Genomic DNA, 25,468 nt, shown 5'->3' on the forward strand with positions numbered 1-25,468 from the left:
GGGTAATAACTCCTCAACCCATTCCAACAAAAAAATTCATAGTTGATTGATTCATCGATCCTTGATGGTATTTATTGAGCACTCACTATGTGCAGAACACTGTACTAAGTGCCTGGGAGAATTGAATACAACAGAGTTGGCAGACACATTCCCTGCCCACAAGGAGCTTTCATTCTAGACCAGGAGGGTAGGAAGAAATGAAGAGAGTGAATTGGGGAGTAATGGGTAGTCAGGTAGACTGCAAGCTCATTGTGAACAGGGAACTTATCTACCAATTCTGTTGTATTGTAATAATAACAATGTTGGTATTTGTTAAGCGCTTACTATGTGCAGAGCACTGTTCTAAGCGCTGGGGGAGATACAGGGTCATCAGTTTGTCCCATGTGAGTACTCTCCCAAGTGCTTAGTACAACGCTCTGCACACACAATGTCCTCAATAAACACCACTGATTTACTGACTGATAATGGGTGAAGAGAGCAGAAGTGTATGGTGGGGTAGGTTGGCAAAGAACCTTGAAACTAATAATGAGTTTTTGCTTGGTGCAGGGGGTCATGGGAAGCTAGTGGAGGGCTTTGAATAGTGGAGAGATGTAGGCCAACTGGAACTTCAAGAAATGCCATAAATAATAACGTTTTTGTAGATAGCGTTCATGTTAATTGCTCTGTACAGATACACAGAGAAGAGGAATTCTGATTTGATATTTTTAATGACCAGAAAAAAAATACATTTAAAGTACTTCAAAAGCATTTAAAATTTAAATCATCTGATAAAGTTCAAACTTTTGAAGCCTGAAAAAACAAATCATGTTGTTCCCCAGATGAAATACTGCCAAATGCTCAATTTCCCTCTTTCCCTAGCTCTTTGAATCTCAATATATTGACTGCTTTTTAAAAAGTTGCCAGAGCCAGAAGTCAGGTGGCCAAAAAAGCTGACTCCATCTGTTTGTTGCTGTTAAAGTGACATGAGCAGCTTTGTTTGTGATTGAAAATAAATAGGGTTTCCCTCCCAGAACTTAGAAAGCATCTTTTTCCAAAATGTGCAAACCTTTCCCACTTCCAAGGTGGACTCACACTCAGTTTTACAGTAAATGTGTCCCTGGACAAGGGCAAAGGCTCTGAATTTCTTATTTCTTGTCCTTCTGAATTTTTGCTTGCTTGCATCCCTATTCCAGGATGAATTCAGGAAATCAGGTGCTCTTAAAAGCAATAAAATTGTAATCCATTTTACTATCTTCCCTTCTCTAAATACCCACCCCAGATGAAATATTAAGAAACAAAAACTGAGCCCATCACTGGCGCTCTGAAAACATGTAGTTTTCTTTCCATTGGTCTGGCTCCTAGGAAAACCTGACAAGCAATTGATGTGCCCTCCAATTCTCCATCTACTCTTTGGCATCCCCAATCCCTCCAGCAGTTATTGCGAAGGTGGCTTCATTTTCAGGCATCTCAGGGCTAAAGAAAACCAGAAATAATAGAAAGAAGTAAATAATCATTGTCTGTGAAGTGGGAATTCACACATCATGTTTCATTAATCTGAGACTCCTAGGACTCTCCACAGAATTGCTTCAGCTAAGGGTAATGGCCAACTGCAAAATGAACCTTTTAAGAGTTGGTAGCTTGAACCTGGGCTAGTTTCTTGATTCTGACCACCCACATTAATTCTCCAACCTCCAAGTTCCCCTTGTTGGGCAGGAGCTCTGTGTGTTGAGATCTACAAGGGGAAAGGAGAAATGAACATATGTTGCACAATACCTGAGGTTTTCTTGAGTTTAATTTTGAGAGTGCTATTTTTATTCTAAATTAGGTGAATCTGGAGCTGGAGAAAGAGGCTAAGGCAGCATTGGTTAAAAAGACATTTGTTTCCAGATTTCTGCCAAACACCTCGATCTTGCCTTGAAACACCTATTCTTCAAGGCTTGGATCTTTTTAAGAGATGCTGACCGACCAGATAAGCATCCACTGAAGATTCGTACTACTATTCAACATTTATTTCATGCCAGCAATGTACTGAGCCTATATTAAATACAGCTGGAGCTCCAGGTTGGGATTCACTGGATTTTTATTTTTAACTCATTACTTATTCCACAGTTTCAGCCCTGGATTCTAAAGCTATTACAGCTTCTTGTGGGCATGGAATATGTCTGCTAACTCCCTTGTATTGTACTCTCCCAAGTGCTTACTAGAGTCATTGATTGATTGATTAATATATTAATGAGAGAAACATCACGGCCTAGTAGAAAGAGCATGGGCCTGGGAGTCAGAGGACCTGGGTTCTGATACTGGCTCTGCCAAACTGCTTGCTCTGTGACTTTGGGCAAATAACTTCTCTGTGCCTTAGTTTCCTCAGAGCCCGGGCTTGGGAGTCAGAGGTTGTGGGTTCTAATCCTGGCTCTGCCATTTGTCAGCTATGTGACTTTGGGCAAGTCACTTAACTTCTTTGTGCCTCAGTTAACTCATCTGTAAAATGCAGATTGACTGTGAGCCTCATGTGGGGCAACCCGATTACCTTGTATCTACCCCGGCACTTAGAATAGCTACTTATGTTTGCGATGGAAACTTAGTTTTATTTTTAGTTGCATTTAGTTAGTATTACTGTCTGTTTATTATTCTACTGTACTCTCCCAAGTGGTTAGTACAGTGCTCTGCACACCCTAAGCACTCAATAAATACGATTGAATGAATACAAAGTAGTTGCATTCTTCTTTGATAAAGACTCGCCAAAACTCCACCTCCACCACAAACATTTCCTAGAGAAAATGAAGAGTTCTGATTTGGCAGTGTTAAGTTTGAAGTGTCCATAAGACATCCAAGCTTAACTGAGACTGTGTTAGCCACAATGTAAATCAATTTCAATTAGATCAAAGCTTGCTTTCCTTTGTTAAAGGGGGAAAGTAAAGCCAGAATGATCAAGGTTCTGCATTTGTGGGTACAAAAGATAAGATTTTCAAGTTCTTGAATATAGTTCAAGTCCTATAAGTTAGTTATTTCTTGTTAAATAAGCAATGAATGGATTATGTCAAAAAAAGCTTCAGTAGCTCTTGACTGGCAATTAGCATATTTTTGCAGAAAAGAGATTTTTTTACTTCAGATCTTATCAAAACAGCACTATTGTCTTTCATATTTGAGGAAACCACTGACAGTGACTTTGTGTGTGTGTGTGCGTGTACGCACGTGTGCTAGATGGGCTTCCATTCCAGGCTGTGGGGAATGACTCGTCCTGAAAAGGGATATCAGAAAGGAGGTCAAACACCAACAGACCTCCTGGCCCATTATGGTCGATATGGACCCACACACCTTGAACTCGGTTTGGGCTAGTCTGGGCATGGAGGCCGGCTTGAGGGTTTTAGTGGAAAGAGTACAGTCTTGGAAGTCAGGGGACCTGGTTTTAATCCCATTTCCCCCTGCCTTCACCGTGACCTTGGGCAAGTCATTTAGCTTCTCTGGGCCATGATTTCCTCATCTGTAAAATGGGAATTTAATATCTGTTCTCCCTCCTACTTAGACTGTGAGCCCCCATGTGGGATAAGGGACCTTTATGGCCTGATAAACATGTATCTACTCTCATGCTTAGAAAAGTGCTTGACACACAGTAAGCCCTTAATAAATACTGCAATTATTATAAGCCATGCAATGATTCCATAATAGGTTCAAGGAAAAGATGAGATTACCTGTCATAAATCTTGGCAATGCGCAATTCTCCTCTCCCCTTCCGCAAACTGATCCTGGTTGTTGAAGCATGTGCCAGGATGTGGCCCCCAATGGGCTTTTTAGGGTCTGCCTGAAAGCTAAATCAACCAAAAACATTATTATAATAATTATTATTTTTATTATTATATTTGGTAAGCCTTACTTTGTGTCAAGCATTGTTCTAAGAGCTGGAGTAGATACAAGTTAATCAAGTTGGACACAGTCCCCTGTCCCATATGAGCTTCACAATTTATGTGGAAAAGAGAACAGGTAGTGTATCCCCATTTTACAGTTGAGGTACAGAAAAGTGAAACGACTTGCACAAGATCACAGAGCAAGCACGTGCGGCACAGCTAGGATTAGAACCCAGGTCCTCTGACTTCTAGGCCCTTACTCTTTCCACTAGGTTATGCTGCTTCTCTTCATCTCCATGAAATCTCACCACAGGAACTTGGCAAGCAGTTGAATTGGCCACACAGTCCTCCTTTATAAGCCTGTCCTGGGCAGGGAACATGTCTGCTAACTCCACTGTATTATACTCTCCCAAGCGCTTAGTACAGTGCTCTGCACATAGTAAGCACTCAATAAATACCATTGATTGATTGACTGATTGAAGAACTGCCCCATTTTTCTACATTTTTCCATGAAGCTTTTTGTGAACCAACAATTTGTCTCTTTTTGTCCTAAGTGCCCAGTGCTCTTCTTTAGGATTAGTCCTGGCAAACCAAGCCAGGACTGGTTTTGCCCAGCAGGATACTGAGAAAATGCCCGTGGACTGGTGTTGGCCCTGCTGAGACAAGTGGCTTCCAGATGTTTCATTACATCATCTGTGCCATTCTAATTTTTTTTTCCAAGCCAAGGGGCTGTTTTCCTAAATGGCTTTCTTGGCTTAGCCCCAGAAAGAACACCGCACCTACCACCGTTCTCAGTCTCTTCCTGGGAATTCCTGGTAAGAATTTCAGAACTAGTCGGATCCTGAACACATCTGGGGACATTCACTGCCTCTTTAACTAGTGGGGCTGCTGGAGTAGGAGGAAGTGATTGGTCTAGGTCACACAGGAGACAAGTGGCGGACCTGGGATTAGAACCCAGGTCCTTCTGACTCTCAGGCCCGAGCTCTATCCGCTAGGCCTTGCTGCTTCTCAGAGTTGGTAGACACGTTCCCTGCGCACAGTGAGCTTACAGTCTAAAGGGGAGCCTACAGTCTACCACGTACAGTCTACAGTCCACCTTCCCTACAGGCGTTCACATTCTCTGAGCTGCCTCGGGGCCAGCAAGACAACCTGTCTCATTTTTCAATACTCCTTCATTTGATTTTGATTTTTTTGCCCAGCGTCCTGAAAAATCCTACCCTCAGTTTCCTTTTTGATTTTTCAAATCCTTGCCCTATAGGGGCAAGGCTAGAAGTCACAGTAGGAGAGTGATGAAGAAGACACTCCTTGCTTTCATCAAACAAGATGTACTATCAATTTCAGAGTTCATGATTGACTCATTCGCGCATCAAAGCCCCTCTGGGTATATTTCTAGCCAAATAATTGAAAAATCCAAGCATGTCTCTGCACAGTCAAGCCTGGTGGCAGGTTGAAAAGAATTCACAGAATCCCCATAGTTCTGAACTGTGTTAATAATAATAATAGTAATGTTGGTATTTAAGCATTTATTATGTGCAGAGCACTGTTCTAAGTGCTGGGGGAGATACAGGTTAATCAGGTTGTCCCACGTGAGGCTCACAGTCTTAATCCCCATTTTCAGATGAGGTAATGGAGGCACAGAGAAGTTAAGTGACTTGGCTTAGACTTATCTAAGTCATAATTAGCATGACATTCTTTTTGCCGTATTTCAGCGTAGCAGATCTGAAAAAATCAACAACATTAGTTTGGAAACTTGTAGCCAGGACTGTATCCTTCTGGGCTTCCTAATTGGTCTAGAAGCCCTACCCAAAGTGAGTTGTAGCCCAGAAGGACTGATAGCCCTGGGTTCCCCTCCTCACCCATTTTGTCAGCCTACCTGCATTCTGGGGATGATCTGAGGGTCACCTAGGAAAGTAGTGGGGCTGGGATAGAGTTTAGGCAAGAAGCAGGACTAGAAGCAGCACTTCCTCCACGGGCCTGGGAGTCAGAGGGTCTGGGTTCTAATCCAGGCCCTGCCACTTGTCACCATGGGCAAGTCACTTAAACTTCTCTCTGTCTCAGTTACCTTATCTGTAAAATGAGAATTGACTCCTACTTCCTCCCACTTAGGCTGTGAGTCCCTTTTGGGATCGGGACTGTGTCCAACCTGGTTATCTCATGTCTACCCCAGTGCTTAGTACAGGGCTTGACACATAGTAAACACTTAAGTACATTAAAAAAGATGGGGCTGATTTCATAACATGAAGCAAGAGAGATTGTCACCTCAGGATGGTTGGAAATTTGAAAGCTCTCAACCTTCCTCCATCTCGGCTCCTACCACCAAATGCCATGGCTTGGTATTCACGTAGGTCTGTGAGACTGGGGGGAAGGGGCAATGTAATCGTTCTAGAGCAAGGAGGAGAGTTAGGGGGTGTCTCTTGGAGGTTCAGGTGGGCTTCTGTATGACTTCTTTATAGCAGCATGTGGATCTGGTGTTGAGTGACCACAACCCAGGGAGGATGAAGGGAGACGGGATAAATTTTTATCCCAACTCAAGACTCAAGGTAGAAGGAAATCTCATCATGCTCTTTGCCATTCAGGCAGATTTGCTAGTGTCAAGAGGTGTTCAGAAGTAACCCTGAAAGGGTGTGGTCCCCCAAAGTTGTGTCTACTCAGAGCTAGCTATCCCTGCAGAGGTTTAAGACAAAAAATTAATTTTTCTTCTGAAAAATTCTCTCTCAAAACCTCAGTTGGCCCAAGCAAGCCTGTCCAAAGCTCAATAGATTAAAGAATGCACTTAAGTTAAAGAAAAACATTTGGAATTGTGAAGAACATGTTTTCTAAATTTCCACTCATCATTTCAAAATGACCAGAGTAAGAGCCCTTTGAACAATGAATTTTTCAAAACATTTTGTATTTGTATTCATTCATCTTTTGGTACAATTGAATTAAAGGAAATTAATGGCTAATATTTTATGGGCATAGGTGCATATATAATAATAATGATGGTATTTGTTAAGTGCTTACTAGGTGCCAAGTGGTGTTCGAAGAGCTGGGGTAGAAAGAAGGTAATCAGGTTGTCCCACATGGGGCTCACAGTCTTAATCCTCATTTTACATGAGGTGGCTGAGGCACAGAGAAGTGAAGTGGCTTTCCCAAGGTCACACAGCAGACAAGTGGAGGGGCAGGGATTAGAACCCACGTCCTCTGACTCCCAAGCTCATGCTCTTTCCTCTAAGCCACGCTGCTTCTCTATATACTGAACCAGATGAGGGCCCAGTGAGTCCAGTTCTGCCATGCCACCCCCTGCCCTTAATGTTACCCTTTTCTAAGCCCCAGGAGACCACAGGAAGGACTTGGAATGTCCTTGGAATTCCACCCACCTCCACATATCAAGAATGGTTTAGGTGAAGTCTTCTCAGAGGCAAGGGGGTGGCTAAATGATATCTGGAGGCCACTTTCAAAAAGCATTTTGTTCCACTTTCACCTTCCTTTATGAGATGCAAGATGGCGTAGTGGATAGAGCCCAGGCCTGGAAGTCAGAAGGTCATGGGTTCTAATCCTGGCTCCGCCACTTATCTGCTGTGTGACCTTGGGCATGTCACTTCACTTCTCTGGGCCTCAGTTACCTCATTTATAAAATGGGGATTAAGACTGTAAGCCCTATAGGGGACAACCTGATTACCGTATATCTACCCCAGTGCTTCGAACAGTGCTTGGCACAGAGTAAGCGCTTAACAAATACCATCATCATTATTATTATTATTGGCCAAGATGGATTGATTAGATATGGCAAAATAGTGCAAAATAGGTACTCTATGTAGAGCTGTTCTGCAGATTTCAGTAAGATCTTTAGCATTTCTTTCTAACTTTGCCCATTGTTATTTTAGGACCACAGTGTCTCACTGTGCTGTCACATACTGTTAACTCAGACAAAACCAGTGCCAAAAGTGAAATAAACTTCACACTGAAATGGCTCATGCATGTTTGTGTTTCAAAAGATTATTCTGATCTACAAATGGAGAAATTTGGGGGAGCCATCAACATTTAGCGAGGGAGGATACTGGAGTTTTATATATGGATATAAAGGGTAAAATTGATGCTGTTTAAAAGAAGGCTGATCTATTCAAAGTCTTCTCTCTCAAAACCTCTTTGCCTTTACAGCTGCCTCCACATATGCCTAAAATTCCCAGGAGAGCTTTGATTTTCTTAAAGGATAATTTCCAGACTTTCTAATTTCATCTTAAGGTTGCAGAATCTTGAAGCTGTTTGGGATGTGTGTTATGTATTAAGGAGACTTTGTTCCTTTGCATTATGATGCTGTGTCTTCATGGATGTATGTTCCATCAATATTGTACCCGATTACAGCAAAATATCATTGGACTATCATTACACAATGAGATCAATTCTATGTTTTTGGAAGATTGATGAAATTCAGCTGTGCAGCATGGGATCAAGATGCCAAGATATGGAAATCACAAAATATTGGGTGGGAGATGGGTCCAAGGATATCACTACAGATGTTACGACACGATTAACTTGCCTAGTCGTAAAAAATATATAAATACATTCAATTCTCCCAAAAAGTGTGATCTTGTGACACATTTTGTCTAGAACGTGACAACAGAATTACGGAATGTTCTGTTTGGATCCAGCACGTGTCGGACTAAGGCTAACAACTACCGCATACCTTTTCCTGAACAGAAGATCTGCAAGACCACATCTCCCACTTTAAGGGAGAACCGTGTGTTCAAAGTACATGGTAACTTTCAGGCCGTATTCTTTGTTTGGCATAATAATAATGTTGGTATTTGTTAAGCGCTTACTATGTGCAGAGCACTGTTCTAAGCGCTGGGGGGGAGATACAGGGTAATCAGGTTGTCCCTCGTGAGGCTCACAGTCTTAATCCCCATTTTACAGATGAGTTAAGTGAGGCCCAGAGAAATTAAGTGTTGACATAGTGAATAGAGCTTGGGCCCGGGACTCAGAAGGTCATGGGTTCTAATCCTGGCTCCACCACCCATCTACGAGGTGACCTTGGACAAGTCACTTCATTTCTCTGTGCCTCAGCGACCTCGTCTGTAAACTGGGGATCAAGACTGTGAGCCCCACATGGGACAGGGACTGTATCAAACCCGATTTGCTTGTATCTACCCCAGCGCTTAGCACTTTGCTGGGAACATAGTAAGCGCTTAACAAACACCACCATTATTATAATTATTATTATTTGTTTATCGTATAATTTGCCCCAGCTGTGATGTTGGGGCTTCACAAGCTGATGCTTTGACCTTCTTCCCCGTGGTTTCAACACGCTGTGTCACTACCAGGCTTAAAGCCTTTATCTGTAAGATTTGCCTGGGAAGTGTTGCGCGGCTGTATCATACTACAGCTCCTCGCCTCTATAATTTTGTTCCTTTTTAATACGACGTGCCATCAAGTATAATGCCTGGGATATAAGCCTCAATTATTGTCAGTGCACCCGGGGACTCGTACCAATTATTGGGATATTTCTCTGACAGGCCTGAGGCGGGCTGCAGCTTGGAGTTCCTCAACAGACTGGAACAAAGAGATTTCCTTTATGGGAGATTTTCAAATTGTATTTGAGATCCTGCTAGTTTCCAAACCGCACTGGCTTTTCTCATCTAGTTGTGGCAGTTAGTGTGCATTATCTGAAGGCACGTATTTAATTTGCATTGTTCAAATTTAATATATTTTAAAATACACTAATTATAGTCAACTCTGTTTCCTCACAATTCCACCTGATGGCGGAGATGTTGTTTCAAAGGACTGTAGGTTTTACTTCATAGCAATAGTAGCCTTGTCACCTTTCCTGGCTCCTTATTCTTCATGATGATGATGGTATTTAAGTGCTTCCTATTGTGCCAAGCACTGGGGTAGATACAAGATCATCGGGTTGGACACAGTATTTGTTCTACATGGGACTCACAGACTAATAATAATAATAATAATGGGTATTATTATGAATAATAATGGGTATTATTGGTGTCCCATTTTACATAGGAGGAAACTGAGGCACAGAGCAGCTAAGCAACTTGCCCAAAGTCATCCAGCAGGCAAGTAGCAGAGTCAGGATTGGAACCTAAGTCCTCTGACTCCCAGGCCCATGATCTTTCTGCTAGGCTATGCCACTTCCCAGTCATGATCAATCTTTAATTTCCTCCCCAGTTCCTTCTCTAGTGTTTTTTTTTCATTTCACCTTCCAATTCTTTTCTCATTAGCTAGGAAGCTCCATTTCCAGATTTCTTCTCTCATTTCCAGATTCTCCATGAACTTAATGCTAAAGTCTCTCGGTAACTGAGACTCCACCTCTTCACTCTCTGTAGTTCTGCAATTCTGGCCTGTTCTCTGCTCCCTCCCCACACCTGAACAGAGAACACTGCTCTTTAACTTAGGTCACTCTCTTTGAATGCAACCTCTTTCCTCCCTCAGAGCCAATGAGTCATTTTCTCTTTTTATAACTAGTCTTCAAACATTTCTTTCTATTTAGTTTAAATGATTCCCCTTGGTGTTCTATGTTTAAAGGATTCCCTAGAGTTTTATTAACCTTTCTGAGACCACAGATGTATCCGTGACCTCCTGAGCATTTTTGCATTAAAAGTCTTCTCAGTCGAAGAGACCAGTTCCTTTCCAGCTTCAACATTCTTCTACAGTGCTGACTTCCAGGTTTTGTACTATTTCGTACATTAGGATCTCAAAGTTCTACAAGCACTGAAGAGGGGATTATTTGGAATACATTTTTAATAGGAAGAGGGCCAAAAATTCCAAGACTCCCCTGGATCCAATTTGGTGACCACCCTACCATATGGTACAAAATGCAGCTATAATTTTTAGGACTAATTTAAATGGTTGCCCAAAGAAAGACAAATCCATTTTAATGCTGTTTAAGAAATTTATATTTCTGGACTACCGTACACTGACAAATAAAGGGAAGCCCCTCTTCATCTGCTGTAATAATAATGTTGGTATTTGTTAAGTGCTTACTATGTGCAGAGCACTGTTCTAAGCGATGGGGTAGACACAGGGGAATCAGGTTGTCCCACATGGGGCTCACAGTCTTAATCCCCATTTTACAGATGAGGTAACTGAGGCACAGAGAAAAGTTAAGTGACTTGCCCACAGTCACACAGCTGACAAGTGGCAGAGCTGGGATTCGAACCCATGATCTCTGGCTCCAAAGCCCGTGCTCTTTCCACTCAGCCACGCTGCTTCTCTTCTGTAAGCAGACTGCAAGCTTGTTATGGGCAGGGAATGTCTCTGCCAATTCTGTTATATTGTACTTCTGTTGTATTTCCTCCGCTGCCCTCTGTGTTGCCCTTACTTGCTGCCTTTATTGATCTTCCAGCACTTAAGTACATATCTATAATTTCATTTATTTATATTACTATCTGTTTCCCCCTCTAGAATGGGAGAGTACAATCAGTCAATCATATTGCTTACTGTGTGCAGAGAACTGGGAGAACTGGGAGAGTACAATAGAACAATAGAACAGACACATTCCTTGCCCACAGTGTCACTGGGCACTAGCAACTCACTTCTAGACACCTATCTCCTCTCCCAGGCTACTCTCAGCTTCTAAAATTCCCACCAGTTGCTTTCCTGCTCCCAAACTGAATAAGTGTATGTGTTTATGATCCTCTAATCAGCTGTGGGTCTGTTTAACATGGATCTAATCTTCCCCTGTGTCTCCAAATGGCAGGGTTTTGCTGTGGGATTGCTCATGTGAATCCATTGTTTGTTTTTGGTTTTCCAGTTTGACGAACAATGCGCCTTCCTTGTAGGAGAAAGTTATTTGCGGCATTATAACTTCTTGTTTTCATTTGCCCAAGGCCTTTCCCTTCCTAGATCTTGATGCTTTTCCTGTCTTCTCTAGACTGTAAGCTCATCGTGGGCAGGGATGATGTCTACTAACTCTTTTGTATCATACTCTCCCAAGCGCTTAGTACAGTGTTCTGCAACGGTAAGTGCTGAACAGTGCAGCAAGGATTGAGGATCTCAGCCTTTTCAGCCACACACACACTCTCAGTCTCTCCCTTATAGGTAAATTTCACCTTCAATGCTGCCTTCTTCAAATACAATGCCCTCCCTCCTCACCTCCGCCAAACTGATTCTCTTTCCCTCTTCAAAACCCTACTTAAAACTCACCTCCTCCAAGAGGCGTTCCCAGACTGAGCTCCTCTTCTCCCTCTACTCCCTCTGCCATCCCCCCTTTACCTCTCCGCAGCTAAACCCTCATTTTCCCCTTTTCCCTCTGCTCCTCCACCTCTCCCTTCCCATCCCCACAGCACTGTACTCGTCCGCTCAACTGTATATATTTTCATTACCCTATTTATTTTGTTAATGAATTGTACATCGCCTTGATTCTATTTAGTTGCCATCGGTTTTTACAAGATGTTCTTCCCCTTGACGCTGTTTAGTGCCATTGTTCTCGTCTGTCCGTCTCCCCCGATTAGACCGTAAGCCCGTCAAACGGCAGGGACTGTCTCTATCTGTTGCCGACTTGTTCATCCCAAGCGCTTAGTACAGTGCTCTGCACATAGTAAGCGCTCAATAAATACTATTGAATGAATGAATGAATGAAATACAAGGATAACTAGATAATAATATTAATAATAGTTGTGGTATTTGTTAAATGCTTACTATGTTCCAGGCACCGAACTAAGCACTAGGGTAGATACAAGCAAATCAGGTTGGACATTGTCTATATCCCACATGGGGCTCACAAGTTTAATCCCCATTTTACAGATGAGGTAAACGAGGCCCAGAGAAGTGAAGTGACTTGCTCCAGGTCACACAGCAGACAAGTGGCAGAGCCAGGATTAGAATCCAGATCCGTCTGACTCCCAGGCCCCTGCTCTTTCCACTAGGTCATGATGCTTCTTATATAGTCTGAACCAGGACAAATGGACTGCTGCAAAGCAACACACTTTGGTTTGGGCTTTGGAAGCAGATCTAGGCTCACTCATGCCCCTCAGAAGATTTGGAAGCCGGAGACTAAGGATTGTCTGATTGCTGGGTGACCTTGGACATGTCACTTAACTTCTCTGGGCCTCAGTTACCTCATCTGTAAAATGGGGATTAAACTCGTATCTGCCTCAGCATGTAGTATAGTGCCTGGCACATAGTAAGTGCTTAACAAATACCATTAAAAAATGAATTACCTGATGGGAAGCAGTGTGGCCTTAGGGAAAGAGTACAAGCCCGAGAGTCAGAGGACCTCGGTTCTAATCCTGGATCCACCATGTACCTGCTGTGTGATCTTGGGCAACTAACTTCACTCCTTCACTTCTTTCTTTCATTTATAAAATGGGGATTAAATCCTCCCTCCAGTTTAGGCTGTGACCCCCATTTGGGGCAGGAACTGTAACCAACTCTGTATCTACTTGTATTTTATATCTACTCCAGTGCTTGGCACATAATAAGTGTTTAACAAGTACAATAATAATAATAGTAATAATAATGATGATATTCTACGATCCTTTTTTTGGTACAGGGTTTCTTCGTTTTCTATTTTTTATAGCATCTCTAAATACCTAACCCAGAAGTCAGTGTTTTGGTGTGCCCGTGATGAGTTGTTGAGTCATGAAATTTTTATAGCATATTTTCTAGTCCTTTTTCCATTTGAAGTGAGCAGTATGTTCTTAAATAAGGCTACTTAGATCCCACAGTGTCTCTGAACACTGCTGTTTCCTCTTCAGTAATCCAATAACCGATATCCTAAGCTACCTACTTGCTTAGGATTTCTGTTCAGGATAAGGGAGGTTATATCCCATTATCAGCAGGATACGAGCTTGATGTGTTCTTCTACTAATGGTGATAGTTTGCACCGAACCATCCACGCACTCTCACTGGGTCCCCTTGTAGCCAGCAGCATGCTTTGCAAGATGGCTGGTTGGATTTAGGGTGCAGCTAAGCAGCTGGACAGAATAACTGTAAGAGTCCTCCTCAGTGGCCGACCCGCATATCACCATCCAGTATTTTCCCTTACCCTTTTCTCAAGTTCATCTCCACGCATAGAGTAGGGTGGCAAAATAGAGAGGGAAAGGAGAAAAGAAGAGACGGAGTGCTTACGTCATGGTGGCTCCTGGATCAGAAGTCATCTGATTGGTCACGAACACAGCTACATTGTATTCTACAGCAGAAAACAAAAGTCTTAGGTAAGGATAGCAATCAGTGGTATTTATTGAGTGCTTACTGTATTGAAGTGAAAATACAAACTCCTGTCAGTTAATCAGTCTCTCCAGAGAAGCTGAGGAGAAGTTGTGGAACTGTGGAATCAGAAGGAACTCAGAAAGAGACTGCTTCTAGAGGTCAGATTTCAGGGGTTGCTCACTGCCTGATAAAAAATTTTAACGCAGCACTTGCAGCAATTAAATGCTAGCATTAGAGCAATTTGCTCTCCTCTTGGAATTTTCCATCTGAGCTTGGACATCCAATCTAAGGAGCTCTGGAACACTGTCGGATCACCTCTGAGGCTGCTAACTGGGATGTGGAGAAACTTGAGGCAGTCTAGGGAGACCTGCATTTTTCTCAAGAGACCTGTATCTTTCTCAGGAGGGGGATCCAATCCAGGCTAAGCAGATTCCCAGGTTGGGAAGCCCTGTAAAGTTGGGCTTCTTTCAGGTCTCCCTTGGGAAAATCTTGGAAAATCTGTCCAGACCCATGGAACCCTCTCTGTGTCCATCAGAACTCCAGGGGCACCTTGGAAACATCCCAGGGCACTTGCCAGAAAAGGAAAGAATCATTGCCTGGAATCCTGTAACAACTGCCTGGAACAGAACACCTGGGCCCAACTAAACTGAAACCCCAAGATTAATAGCGCCCCTTAGAGGTTTTTTTAATTTGTTTTATTTGATTTATATTTTATGGCATTGTTAAGTGCTTCCTATATGCTAAGCCCTGGAGTAGGTTTAAGGGTGGATGTAGTCTACGTCCCATGTAGGGCTCACGGTCTTAATTCCATTTTATGGGTGTCTGCTGTGCGCCCTTGGGCAAGCCACTTAACTTCTCTATGCCTCAGTTTCCACAACTGCAAAATGGGGATTCAATACTTGTTCTCCCTCCTACTTAGACTGTGAGCCCCAAGGGGGACAGGGACTATATTTAATCTGATTAACTTCATCAATGGTCCTTATTGAGTGCTTACATATATGCAGAGCGCTGTCCAAAGCACTTAGAGTAGCTTGCATCTAACCCAGGGCTTAGAACATTACTTGTGTCTAGAGGAGAGAGCATGGGCCTAGGAGTCAGAAGGACCTGGGTTCTAATCCCACCTCTGCCACTTGTCCGCTGGGTGACCTTGGGCAAGTCACTTAACTTCTCTCAGTTACCTCGGTTACCTCATCTGTAAAATGGAGATTAAAACTGTGAGCCCCTTGTGGGACAAGGACTGTGCCCAACCTGTGCACTGCAGCACTTAGAACAGTGCTTGACACCTAGTAAGTGCTTAACAAACACCATCATCATAACCATCATCGTTACTATTATAATTATCATAATTAACAAATACTATTAAAAAACCCAGAGTCCTTTTTTCCACAGATCTCCCAAAAATGGCATGGGAAAAATCTCTATTTCTGCCATTGCCTAGTTGGTAATAAACTACTAATCGGTGTTTCCAAGTGCTGTGATTCTTTTCCATTTGATTTGTTCCTCCTACCTTCTGAGATCTTCTGGAGCCGTGACAGCATCTGAGCTAGTTTCTGTTGCCGTTCAGCCAGCTCTCCCCGACCACTGAAATCCACACGGAATAGTGCCATTATTGAGTCGATGATCTGCACAGGGTGATGAAAAACGAATAAGTAAACATGGAGAAAGAGAAAAGAAGCAGTTATTGATAGATGGCATTTTTACAAGGGTAATTATTTTTAAAACTACAAGATATTTAGTGGGGACACAACTGAGATGATGAAATGCTTGTACCAGTAGCTTGAAGATGCCAGCCTCTTCATGGAATTTAGCTGCTACATAATCGAGTAGCTCCATCTGATGTTCACCTGAGGTGAAGTACAGTAAGAGAATATCATGAAAGCTAGCAGAAAAGAGAAGCTGCAAGTTAATGCCATCTCCTAGGGAGCTGACTATAAAAAACTCAAGATGTTGGGGAATTCCCTTCATTTTATTAGCAGAGAGGCATTTGACTCCTTTCATATCATGAGCCTATAGAAGTCCCAGTGTTTTAAAGTAAGAAATATGTTACTCTAGTTCTTCAATGAGGCATTTTAACATCTGAGGAGAGACAACCAAGGCTGTAAAAATTCATGTGGAGAAAACCACAAGCAACAGAGAAAGGCTTTAGAGCACTCAAACACCTTGCCCGCGTCCTATCACACTTTGCTGATTTCCTGGTAAAAACCAGAACATTCACTTCACTCCTCTAACACAACCTACTCACTGTACCTCGATCTCCTCTATCTTCCCACTGACCTCTTGCCCACTTCCTGCCTCTGACCTGGAACTCCCTCCCCCTTCATATCCAACAGACCATCACTCTCCCCACCTTCAAAATCTTATTTAAATCCCATCTCTTCCAAGAGACTTTTCCCAACTAAGCACTCATTCCCCCTATTCTCTCTTCCTCTGTGTCACTGTTGCACTTGGATTTTTACCTTTTATTCACCCACCCTCAGCCCCACAGCACTTATAGACAGGTCCATAATGTATTTTAATGCCTGTCTCCCCCTCTAGATTGTAAGCTCCTTGTGGGGAGGGAACATGTCTACCAATTCTGTTGAATTGTAGTCTCCCAGGACCTGGTACTGTGGTCTACATACAGCAAGTTCTCAATAAATATCATCGATTGATTGTTGATTGGGAGCAGAATGCTACCACCCAAATCAACAGGCAGTCAAATAGTGAATTTGTGCTGCGCCCCTTGAAAGAAAGTAAGCATCCAAAAAATTGGCAATCTTACTAGTATATGCTCGTGCATAGAGTACATTGTCCAGAACTGCATCGTGATCTAAGTTGAAGCGATCAGCAATGTCTCGAAGGCGATCTGGACGGCTAGAACATGCCGGATTAAGGATTCCAAATGAGATTTGTATAAATCTCAAAAGTCTCTTATAGACAGTGATGAGCCATGAGAAAAATACCACTTTGAAAATTTCAAGCATTTATAATAAACTTTGTTGTTTCAAAACATGATACCCTCACTAGTTATTCTTTGCAATAACCCGCTGGACGATTGTTTTACATTTTTACAAATGGGGAAGTCTAGAAAGATTAGGTGCGTGACTGAAGATTACGCAGCACATCAGCTATAACTGCAAAATGAGATATCCAGATTTTTTACTCCCATCTTCTGGGCTCACTCAATACGTTGAGCTATCAAGCTTTTTTACTGCCTTCATAGTAGGTCCAACAAGTAGCTTCAGGAACCCAGAAGAGGTCTAAGGTTCGAAATACTACTTATCAATTATGTAGCAGCTCTAACCCCAGTGTGAGGAAGGAAACTAAGGAAGGGTCCACCCCTTGTCCCTGAGAAACTTCAGTGCAGCTTCCACAACTTTGAGGTCTCAATCCGGCATGGCTACAGTGCTTTGCACACAGCACTCAATAAATACGATTGAATGAATCAATGACTGGTTGGGGACGGGCCTTGGTCTCTACTCATTCTTATCCGCTTTGGCTCAGAATAAGCAGAGCCTTATAACACATGAGAAGATATAAAGAGGAATGCATTTCAAAGCAAAACTCCCCTTTACTCCAACATCACTGTACCACTCTACCACCCTATAATAGTACATTTGTTTAACTAAAAAGGTTACAAAGTATTTTCCGTATCGATGAAAATAATTTTCCCCCCTGGGTAGCCGCCTGCTCCTGGAAGCTGAGCCGTCACTGGAGAACAACAGGAAAGAAAGAATAAAAATGAATAGAGCAAAATGAACTCTGAACAAGTTTCAGCTGGAAATCAGCAGGAGATTACAGCCAATTGTTCCCCTTTTCTATTTTACTACCTTTAGCAAAGAACAATGGTCTTCTAGTTTCTAAACAGCACACCAGTAATTCAGCATTAACAACTAGTGCTGAAATTATAAGTGCTGTGGTAGGATAATCTCCTGGAGTTCAAGAAAGGAATTCCAACACTTTGCACAATGGGAAATCAGATTTATAAAACTTAGCCCTCCCTGAACTATGGCAGCAAAATTTAAACATGGTCCACATATGAGTGGCTCCACAACTGTTCTGAAAGCTATATTATTCCCAGTAGCTGACTTCAACAAAGAACCTTCCGGTTAATATGGATCAGATTTAAATGGAGTCTTTATCTGAATAGGCCAAGGAAATGAAGAACATTCATGAGATCTGTTCATTCATGAAATTTGTTTTTAGGTGCCCGGCAGAATCAGCATCCTATGCTCACAGCATCAGGTTATGGGGCTTGGGGAGGCCCTTGGTCTCTCTGAGTGAGAAGCAGTGTGGCCAGTGGATAGAGCACGGGCCTGGGAGAAGGAAGGACCTGCGTCCTCATCACGGCTCTTCCATTTGTCTGCTGTGTGACCTTGGGCAAGCATTTAACTCCTCTGTGACTCGGTTACCTCATCTAGAAAATGGCGATTAAGACTGTGAGCCCCATGTGAGACAGGGACTGTCCAACCTGATTAGCTTTTAGCTACCCCAGTGCTTAGTACATATCCAACCTGATTAGCTTTTATCTACTCCAGGGGTTAGTACACTGCTTGGGAAATAACAAACACTTAACAAATAGCATAAAAAAAGAGTATTCAGGTCTTGGGGGTTTACTTTGTGACAGCCCTGGCAGGGAGCTACAGTCAAAGTCTGCTGGGAATGTTGAGGTGGTAGGACATCCCACCCCCATTTGATACCTCTATCTGCCAGAAGTCCTATGAGCCCTGATATTCAAATGCTAGCGCTAATGCCTAGTCTAAGAATTGGTGTCATCCTTTCTCAACTTTCGATACTGGTTGACATCCCAGCACAAAGGGAATGGTGCCATTTGGTTAACGCTTCTATATCAGCATGGTTTCACTTGCATCACTATAGGAAGGGACTTACCACAGAGAGTGTGAGAAAGCTGGGTTTTTCCTGTGCGAAATTCTGTGAAATAAAGGGCAAGTATCAACAGTATTCCTGAAGCAACGTGGCCTAGTTGATAGAGCACGGGACCTAGGAGTCTCAAGGGCCTGGGTTCTAATCCCGGCATTTCCAGTTGTCTGCTGCATGACCTTAGGCAACACGGCACTTCTCTGTACCTCAGTTATATCATCTGTAAAATGGGGATTAAGACTGTGAGCCCCACATGGGACATGGACTGTGTCCAACTTGATTAGCCTGTATCTTCTCCAGGGCTTAGTACAGTCTTGGCACATAGTAAGCACTTAAAATACCATAAAAAAAGATGGGTAGATTTGGGGATTCCAGGAAAATTTCACTAAGAGATTCAGTGTGAGCTAAGAAAATTGGTATTGGTATTACTCTTTCAAATTAGCCACTTCTCACTCATCAGTTACCTGCAGTTCCATAAGCACATTTCTGGTTGTATATATGGAAAAGTCATGTATGTTCTGTTCTTTTAATGGCTCTGCTGTTGGTACAGTGGACAAAGAGAAGCAGTGTGGCTTAGTGGAAAGAGCGCAGGACCGGGAGTCACAGGATGTGGGTTCTAATCCCACCTCCGCCACTCATCTGATGTGTGACCTTGGGCAAGTCACTTAACTTCTCTGTGCCTCAGTTACCTCATCTGTAAAATGGGGATTAAAACTGTGTGCCCCAGGGGGGACAACCTGATTAATTTATATCTACTCCAGTGCTTAGAACAGTGCTTGGCAGATAATAAGTCCTTAAAAATACCCTCATTATTGTTATTATTATTATTATTATTAAAAGCCCTGCACTAGGAATCAGTACAACTGGGCTCTAGTTCCAGTTCTGCCTGTAACCAGCTAATCATCGTCATCATCACTGGTGTTTATTACATATACAGCTTTTAAATACATATATTTCTATATGTTATATTTATAAACTTAGAGATATGTTTATAACACTCAAACCATTTCCCTCAGGGTAATTCACAGAAGATAAAAATGGAAAATCCTGATCAACAAATGTTTCAAATATAATGTAAAATAACTAGTTTGAGTTGTCTTAAAAAGTCCAAAAGGATGTCTAACTTACTGACGATTACTTAGAGTTTATATCCTCTTGAGTATAAAATAAATAGCACCTACCTCCAAAAGCTTCAGTGATTGCCATGCTTTCAATTCCCCCTCCCAGCAGTTTACTGGAAGAAAAACAGAAAGCAAGTGAGAGGCTCTCAGAAATGGAGATTCATTAATCAATCAACAATATTTATTGAGTGCTTACTCTGTGCAGAGCACTGTACTAAGCACTTGGGAGAGTACTATATAACACTAAAGCAGACACATTCACTGCCCTCAGTGAATTTAGTGAGAGAGAAGAAGGACAAAGATTTTAAAACAGTAATATTGATATTAACATAAGCAATACAAAGCAGAAATCTTACCCACACAGATAACCTTTCACCTGTTCAGATCCTGGGTAATGCTGTAGACGGACATAGGGACAAATAAAATTACCCAAGAGCTACTCCCTAACTACTGACAAGTTGCCATGAAGAGATACCAATATGATTTTTTTTTAGTTTAAATTTGAAGAAATGGGCTTGGAACTGCACTGGAATTTTCCTACTGACCTGGGAGTTAATGCTTCCCTGTGGTCTTTTTTTATTTAATAAAAAATAAATGTGGAACAATTATTTTCAGGAGAGGAGATTGCGTGTGTGATTGTAGTCTGGTTATGTCACAATGACCAAATTCTGAAATAAACAAAAGAATATCAGAAGAACCTGAGGCTTGTCATAAATACCGAAATATCCCTTATCACATAGTACTTCTTAAGTAATGTGCTAACTAACCAATGGCTCATTCAGCTCAATATTCTTTCTCCAATAGTGGAAATAAAGTGTACTTAGAGAAATAATGAATTAGTTGTTCTACTTGTCATTTATCTTTCTTCATAGTTATGAATGTACATAAGAACCTGGTATTATCGGCAAACTTGGAAACGTCACTGCACACTCCCTTTTCTAGGTAATTCAGGGAAACATTCAATAAAACTGTCCCAAGCATCAAGTCCCAAAGGATATCACTCTTTGTTCTTTCCCATCCCCAAAGGGGCCCATAATACTCCTACCCTTTGAATTTCAGAAATTGTACGGAGTACACTTTAAAGAAATGTGGGTAACTGAAGGATTGTTAGAGATTTTTAACAATTTAAATTTTAATCTAAGTCTGGTATCCACATCCACAGGTTGATTCCTCCAGGGCTGATTCATGTGCTGGGAAAGGGCCATACAGTGAAAGGGCGAAGTGGCATATTTCTAATTTTCCCCACCTCATGTCCCCAAATGGCTATTTCTACAATTTCACACTATCTTAACATGTAAGCACTCAGTTACATACATCCTCCTGCCTTCCCTGCTGGAATGTAAAATCCTTGAGAGCAGGGATCATGTCTACTAACTCATCTGTACTCTCCCAAGCAATTAGTATAAAATGTCCTACACCCAGTGGATACTCAATACACACTATGGATCGACCGACTGATACGGGATGGGGGCTTAGGCTGTTCTGGAATGGCAACTTTAGGCCGCCACATAGAAAATTTTTTTCCCTAAACACTGTGGTTCTGTTGTTCCAGACATTTCTATACCACTTCTCCTACTGCCCCTCTGGGAAAATTGCTCCTCGGCCCATCGAGGTGCTTCCAACACCTGAGCAGAGGTTTCTGGGCACAGTGGTTACCCATCCACCTCCACATCAAACAAAACTCCTCACCACTGGCTTAAAAGTACTCCATCACCTTGCCCCCTCCTACCTCACCTTGCTACTCTCCTACTACAATCCAGCCTTCACACTTCACTCCTCTAATGCTAATCTTCTCATTCTGCCTCCATCTCGCCTACTCCACTGCCGATCCCTAGCCCACATCCTGTCTCTGGTCTGGAACACCCTCCCTCCTCAAATCTGACAGACAATTACTCTCCTCCTCTTCAAAGCCTCACTGAGGGTGCACCTCCTCGAAGAGGACTTCCCAGACTAAGCGCCCCCCTTTCCTCGTCTCCCACTCCCTTCTGCATCACCCTAACTTGCTCCTTTTGTTTTCCCCCCTCCCAGCCTCACAGCACTTATGTACATATCGGTAATTTATTTATTTGTATCGATGTCTGTCTCCCCGTTTCTAGACTATAAGCTCGTGGTGGGCAGGGCATGTGTCTGTTAATTTTTGAACTGTACTCTCCTAAGCATTTAGTTCAGTGCTCTGCACACAGTAAGAGCCAATAAATATGACTGAATGAATAAATGAATGAAGAGGAGAAGGGAAGGAAAGCAAAGTCAGTGGCAAAAAACTAAAAATGGCAGAGGGGGGAATGTGACAAACTGTAAGTCCAGAACAATGGGAAAAGTAGCAGCAGCCTCTGGAATTCATACTTAAGATTGGCAACTTTGGATAAATGGTTGGCATTATGTGGTAATAGATGACATTTATGCTGAGAACAGCCAATGCCCGGCCCAAGTGATATGGCATGATAAAGTTCAATTTTAAAAGGGGACTTTGTGTTCACTCACCAAGGATTCCTCTAATCAGTGAAGCACCAGGACACTAGTCCACTTTTTAATATTTATAAGTGCAAATTTTAAAACATTTAGAAGATGTGATCTTATGTTAATTTTGACCTTTCTTCAACTGCAGTATCCATGCCTTGCCTCCATGGTCTTGATTCAGGGCAGCCTCCCCCTATTACAAAATAGGCCCTGAAGTTGCTTGGCCTAGTGGCAAGAGCACAGACCTGAGAGTCAGAGGATGCAGGTTCTAATGCCGGTTCAGATACTTCTCTGCTGCGTGACCTTGGGCAAGGCACTTCACTTCTCTGGGCCTCAGTTACCTCATCTGTATTTTGGGGATTCAGACTGTGAGCCCCATATGGGACAGGGGTTGTGTCCAACCAGATCATCTTGTATCTACTTTAGAGCTGAAAACTGTGCTTGGCACATAGTAAGTGCTTAACAAATACCATTAAAAAACAAGAACAAACAAAAAACTAAGCTTCTTTTGGCTGGATTCTTCTAAACTGTATCATCTCAGTAATCTACCAATCCATCTTTCTGTAAAACCAAAGCACCTGAAATGAAGCAAAAGTTCTTTGATTGCTATGGAGAGAGGCAGAGGGGTGACAAGTTAAATCAATTTTTGAATTGATTTTCCATGAATTTTCCATAACTTCTTTCTCGCAGATGAATAGGGACTGATTTTCAAACTACTTCTCCTGTATGCAGGAACTTGATTTCTTACAACAAATTTAACCCTGTCCCTTCAAGGGGTCTAGCATTTCAATTTTGCTTTAGCGTACCTTTTGAAAAGAACAAAAGAACTATTAAAAAGAAGCATTCCCAATAGATGTGGCACCCTGGAAGAGAAAAAGGGAATTGCTCTATGTTAAGAGGTTAGGGAGGCTATGGTTGGCTCACTCAAATTCCTGGCTGCCAGTGGTGACGTGGAAAACCATTTTCCGCTTCTCGCTGTACTCAAACGCAGTCAGAAATCCTGGTTCCTGGGGGAAGAGAGCAGAAAGGTTTACAGATGATGGGCTTATCCAGGCATCTGAGGGATTGACCAAGGAATGACTTTGTTGTATATTTGCTTCTTCTATCCGTACAGGCTGGGGCTGAAGGAACATGAGATTCAGCAAGGTCTAGTGGATAGAGCATAGACTTGGGAGTCAGAAGGACCTGAGTTCTAATTCTGGCTCCGCAAGGTCTGCTGGATGACCTTGGGCAAGTCACTTTACTTCTCTGTGCCTCAGTAACCTCAACTGTAAAATGGGGGTTAGGATTGTGAGCCCATGTGGGACAGGGGCTGTATCCCACCCAATTTTCTTGTATCTTGTAACCTGGCACATAGTAAGTGCTTAACAAATATCATTAAGAAAAGAAAAATATGCAATTTGCTTAACTTTGAAGTATTCAGATTTTAAGCATATGCAAACATCCTCCCGGGGAAGACTTTGCCAACAGTGGCCTCATGTGGGTGCCCAGCGATAGCACCCTGAGCCCTTTCTAATAAGGAGGAAACACTCTTGGATGAGGGTGAGGATTGCAGGATTCTACTGCCCAGGTACACTGGGAGGTTGGGGAAGGGGGTTTGGAGTACTGCTCCTTGTGGGGAGGGAATGTGTCCACTAATTCTGTTGTTTCGTACTTCCCAAGAGCTTAGTACCCTGCTTTGCACATGGTAAGTGCTTAATAATAAGAAGAAGAAGAATCGTGGTACTTGTTAAGCACTTACTATGAACCAGGCACTATGCTAAGCGCTGGAGTAAATAGAATCTAATTGGGTTGAACACAGTCCCTGTCCCACAAAGAGCTCAAAGTCTTAATCCCCATTTTACAGATGAGGTAACTAAGGCCCAGAGAAGTGAAGTGACTTGCCGAAGGTCACACAGAAGACAAGTGGCAGAGCTGGGATTAGAACTCCGGTCTTTCTGGCTCTATCCACCAGGCCACGACACTTCTCTAATAAATACGGTTAATTGACTGATTGATTTACAGGGGCAAAAATACATTCTGGCATATCACTGCCCTTAAGGAACATTCTGGTGGCTTAGTCAAGAAAAACAAGCCTAGTTCCTTAACTGTTACCAATTCTTAGCCATATAGCAGAATTGCCCTCTTCGGTGTGTTTCTTCTCTTCTCATTAAATAAGGGATGAGGACACAGAGCTCAATACGTTTAGCCAGAGCAGATGAGTAAGAGTTCTAAAGCTTTGTTATAAAAATTCTTTTTTTTGACCCACTCCTCTCATTAATTTGACCAAATCTTTCAGTAATAAACTGCTGCTACTTTGTTACTGAAAAGATGCCAGTTAAATAGAATGTTAGACTATGGCTGCCAGTTTGCCATTCTCATTTAACTGACAGCCAGAGATAAATCAAATACCTAGGCGGAATTGCCTTGATAATCTTTTTTTTAAAATTGATAGGCCTATAAAATTATATTTAGCTAAACCTTTATTTACCAATGCCACTGATAATAATGATTATTTACTTTGTATTAAGCACTTAGTGTCAAGCACTAGGATAGATAGGAGATAATCAAATCAGGCATAATCTCTGTCCTATATCCAACTCACATTTTAAAAGAGATTTTTAGATGAAGAAACTTGAGGCTCAGAGAATTGAAGTGACTTCTTCAATGTTACCTAGGAGGCCACTTTACAGGATAGGGAAGTGTAAATATAAGGGTCTCCTAGGGATTAGTGCTGGAATCACTTTTATTTAACTTCTTCATAAAGAATCTGGACGAGGAAGTGGGCAGTGAAACCTCCAAGTCTGTGGGTAGCAAAATGCCAGACAGATGGCGATGAACGGCACAAAAATTTCATAAAACGGAGTACTGAGCATTGAACTTTGTGGTGAGCAAGGGCAAAGTAATGCACATAGGGAAAAATAATCCAAATTACAACTACATCGTGATGGGCAGGGAGCAATCAGTTACCGCTCAGGAAAGAGATTTTGGAGTCAAAGTGTTCAAAGTCGTTCAAAGTGCTGCATCAGCCAAAATGGCCATCTGAATGCCAGACACCAACATGAAAGGGATGAAAAATGAAAC

General features: G+C 42.3%; 1 protein-coding gene across 2 annotated transcripts in view; it reads right to left on the reverse strand.

Moving 5' to 3' along the window:
• Positions 1-688: 688 nt before the first annotated feature.
• DMC1 (DNA meiotic recombinase 1) overlaps positions 689-25,468 on the reverse strand; it is a 32,150-nt gene continuing 7,370 nt past the window's right edge. For both annotated transcript variants that reach the window (XM_039914133.1, XM_029078587.2), the window contains exons 5-14: positions 23,330-23,412; positions 20,009-20,061; positions 18,837-18,878; positions 17,585-17,657; positions 16,729-16,820; positions 15,738-15,811; positions 15,475-15,589; positions 13,887-13,947; positions 3,669-3,785; positions 689-1,452 (exon numbers count right to left, since the gene is read on the reverse strand). In XM_039914133.1, the coding sequence (XP_039770067.1) occupies positions 1,383-1,452; positions 3,669-3,785; positions 13,887-13,947; positions 15,475-15,589; positions 15,738-15,811; positions 16,729-16,820; positions 17,585-17,657; positions 18,837-18,878; positions 20,009-20,061; positions 23,330-23,412 (780 nt within the window). In that variant the 3' untranslated portion in view covers positions 689-1,382. The remainder of the gene's footprint in view (positions 1,453-3,668; positions 3,786-13,886; positions 13,948-15,474; positions 15,590-15,737; positions 15,812-16,728; positions 16,821-17,584; positions 17,658-18,836; positions 18,879-20,008; positions 20,062-23,329; positions 23,413-25,468) is intronic.

Source organism: Ornithorhynchus anatinus, chromosome 14 (assembly GCF_004115215.2).
Source record: "Ornithorhynchus anatinus isolate Pmale09 chromosome 14, mOrnAna1.pri.v4, whole genome shotgun sequence".
Taxonomy (NCBI): Eukaryota; Metazoa; Chordata; class Mammalia; order Monotremata; family Ornithorhynchidae; genus Ornithorhynchus; species Ornithorhynchus anatinus.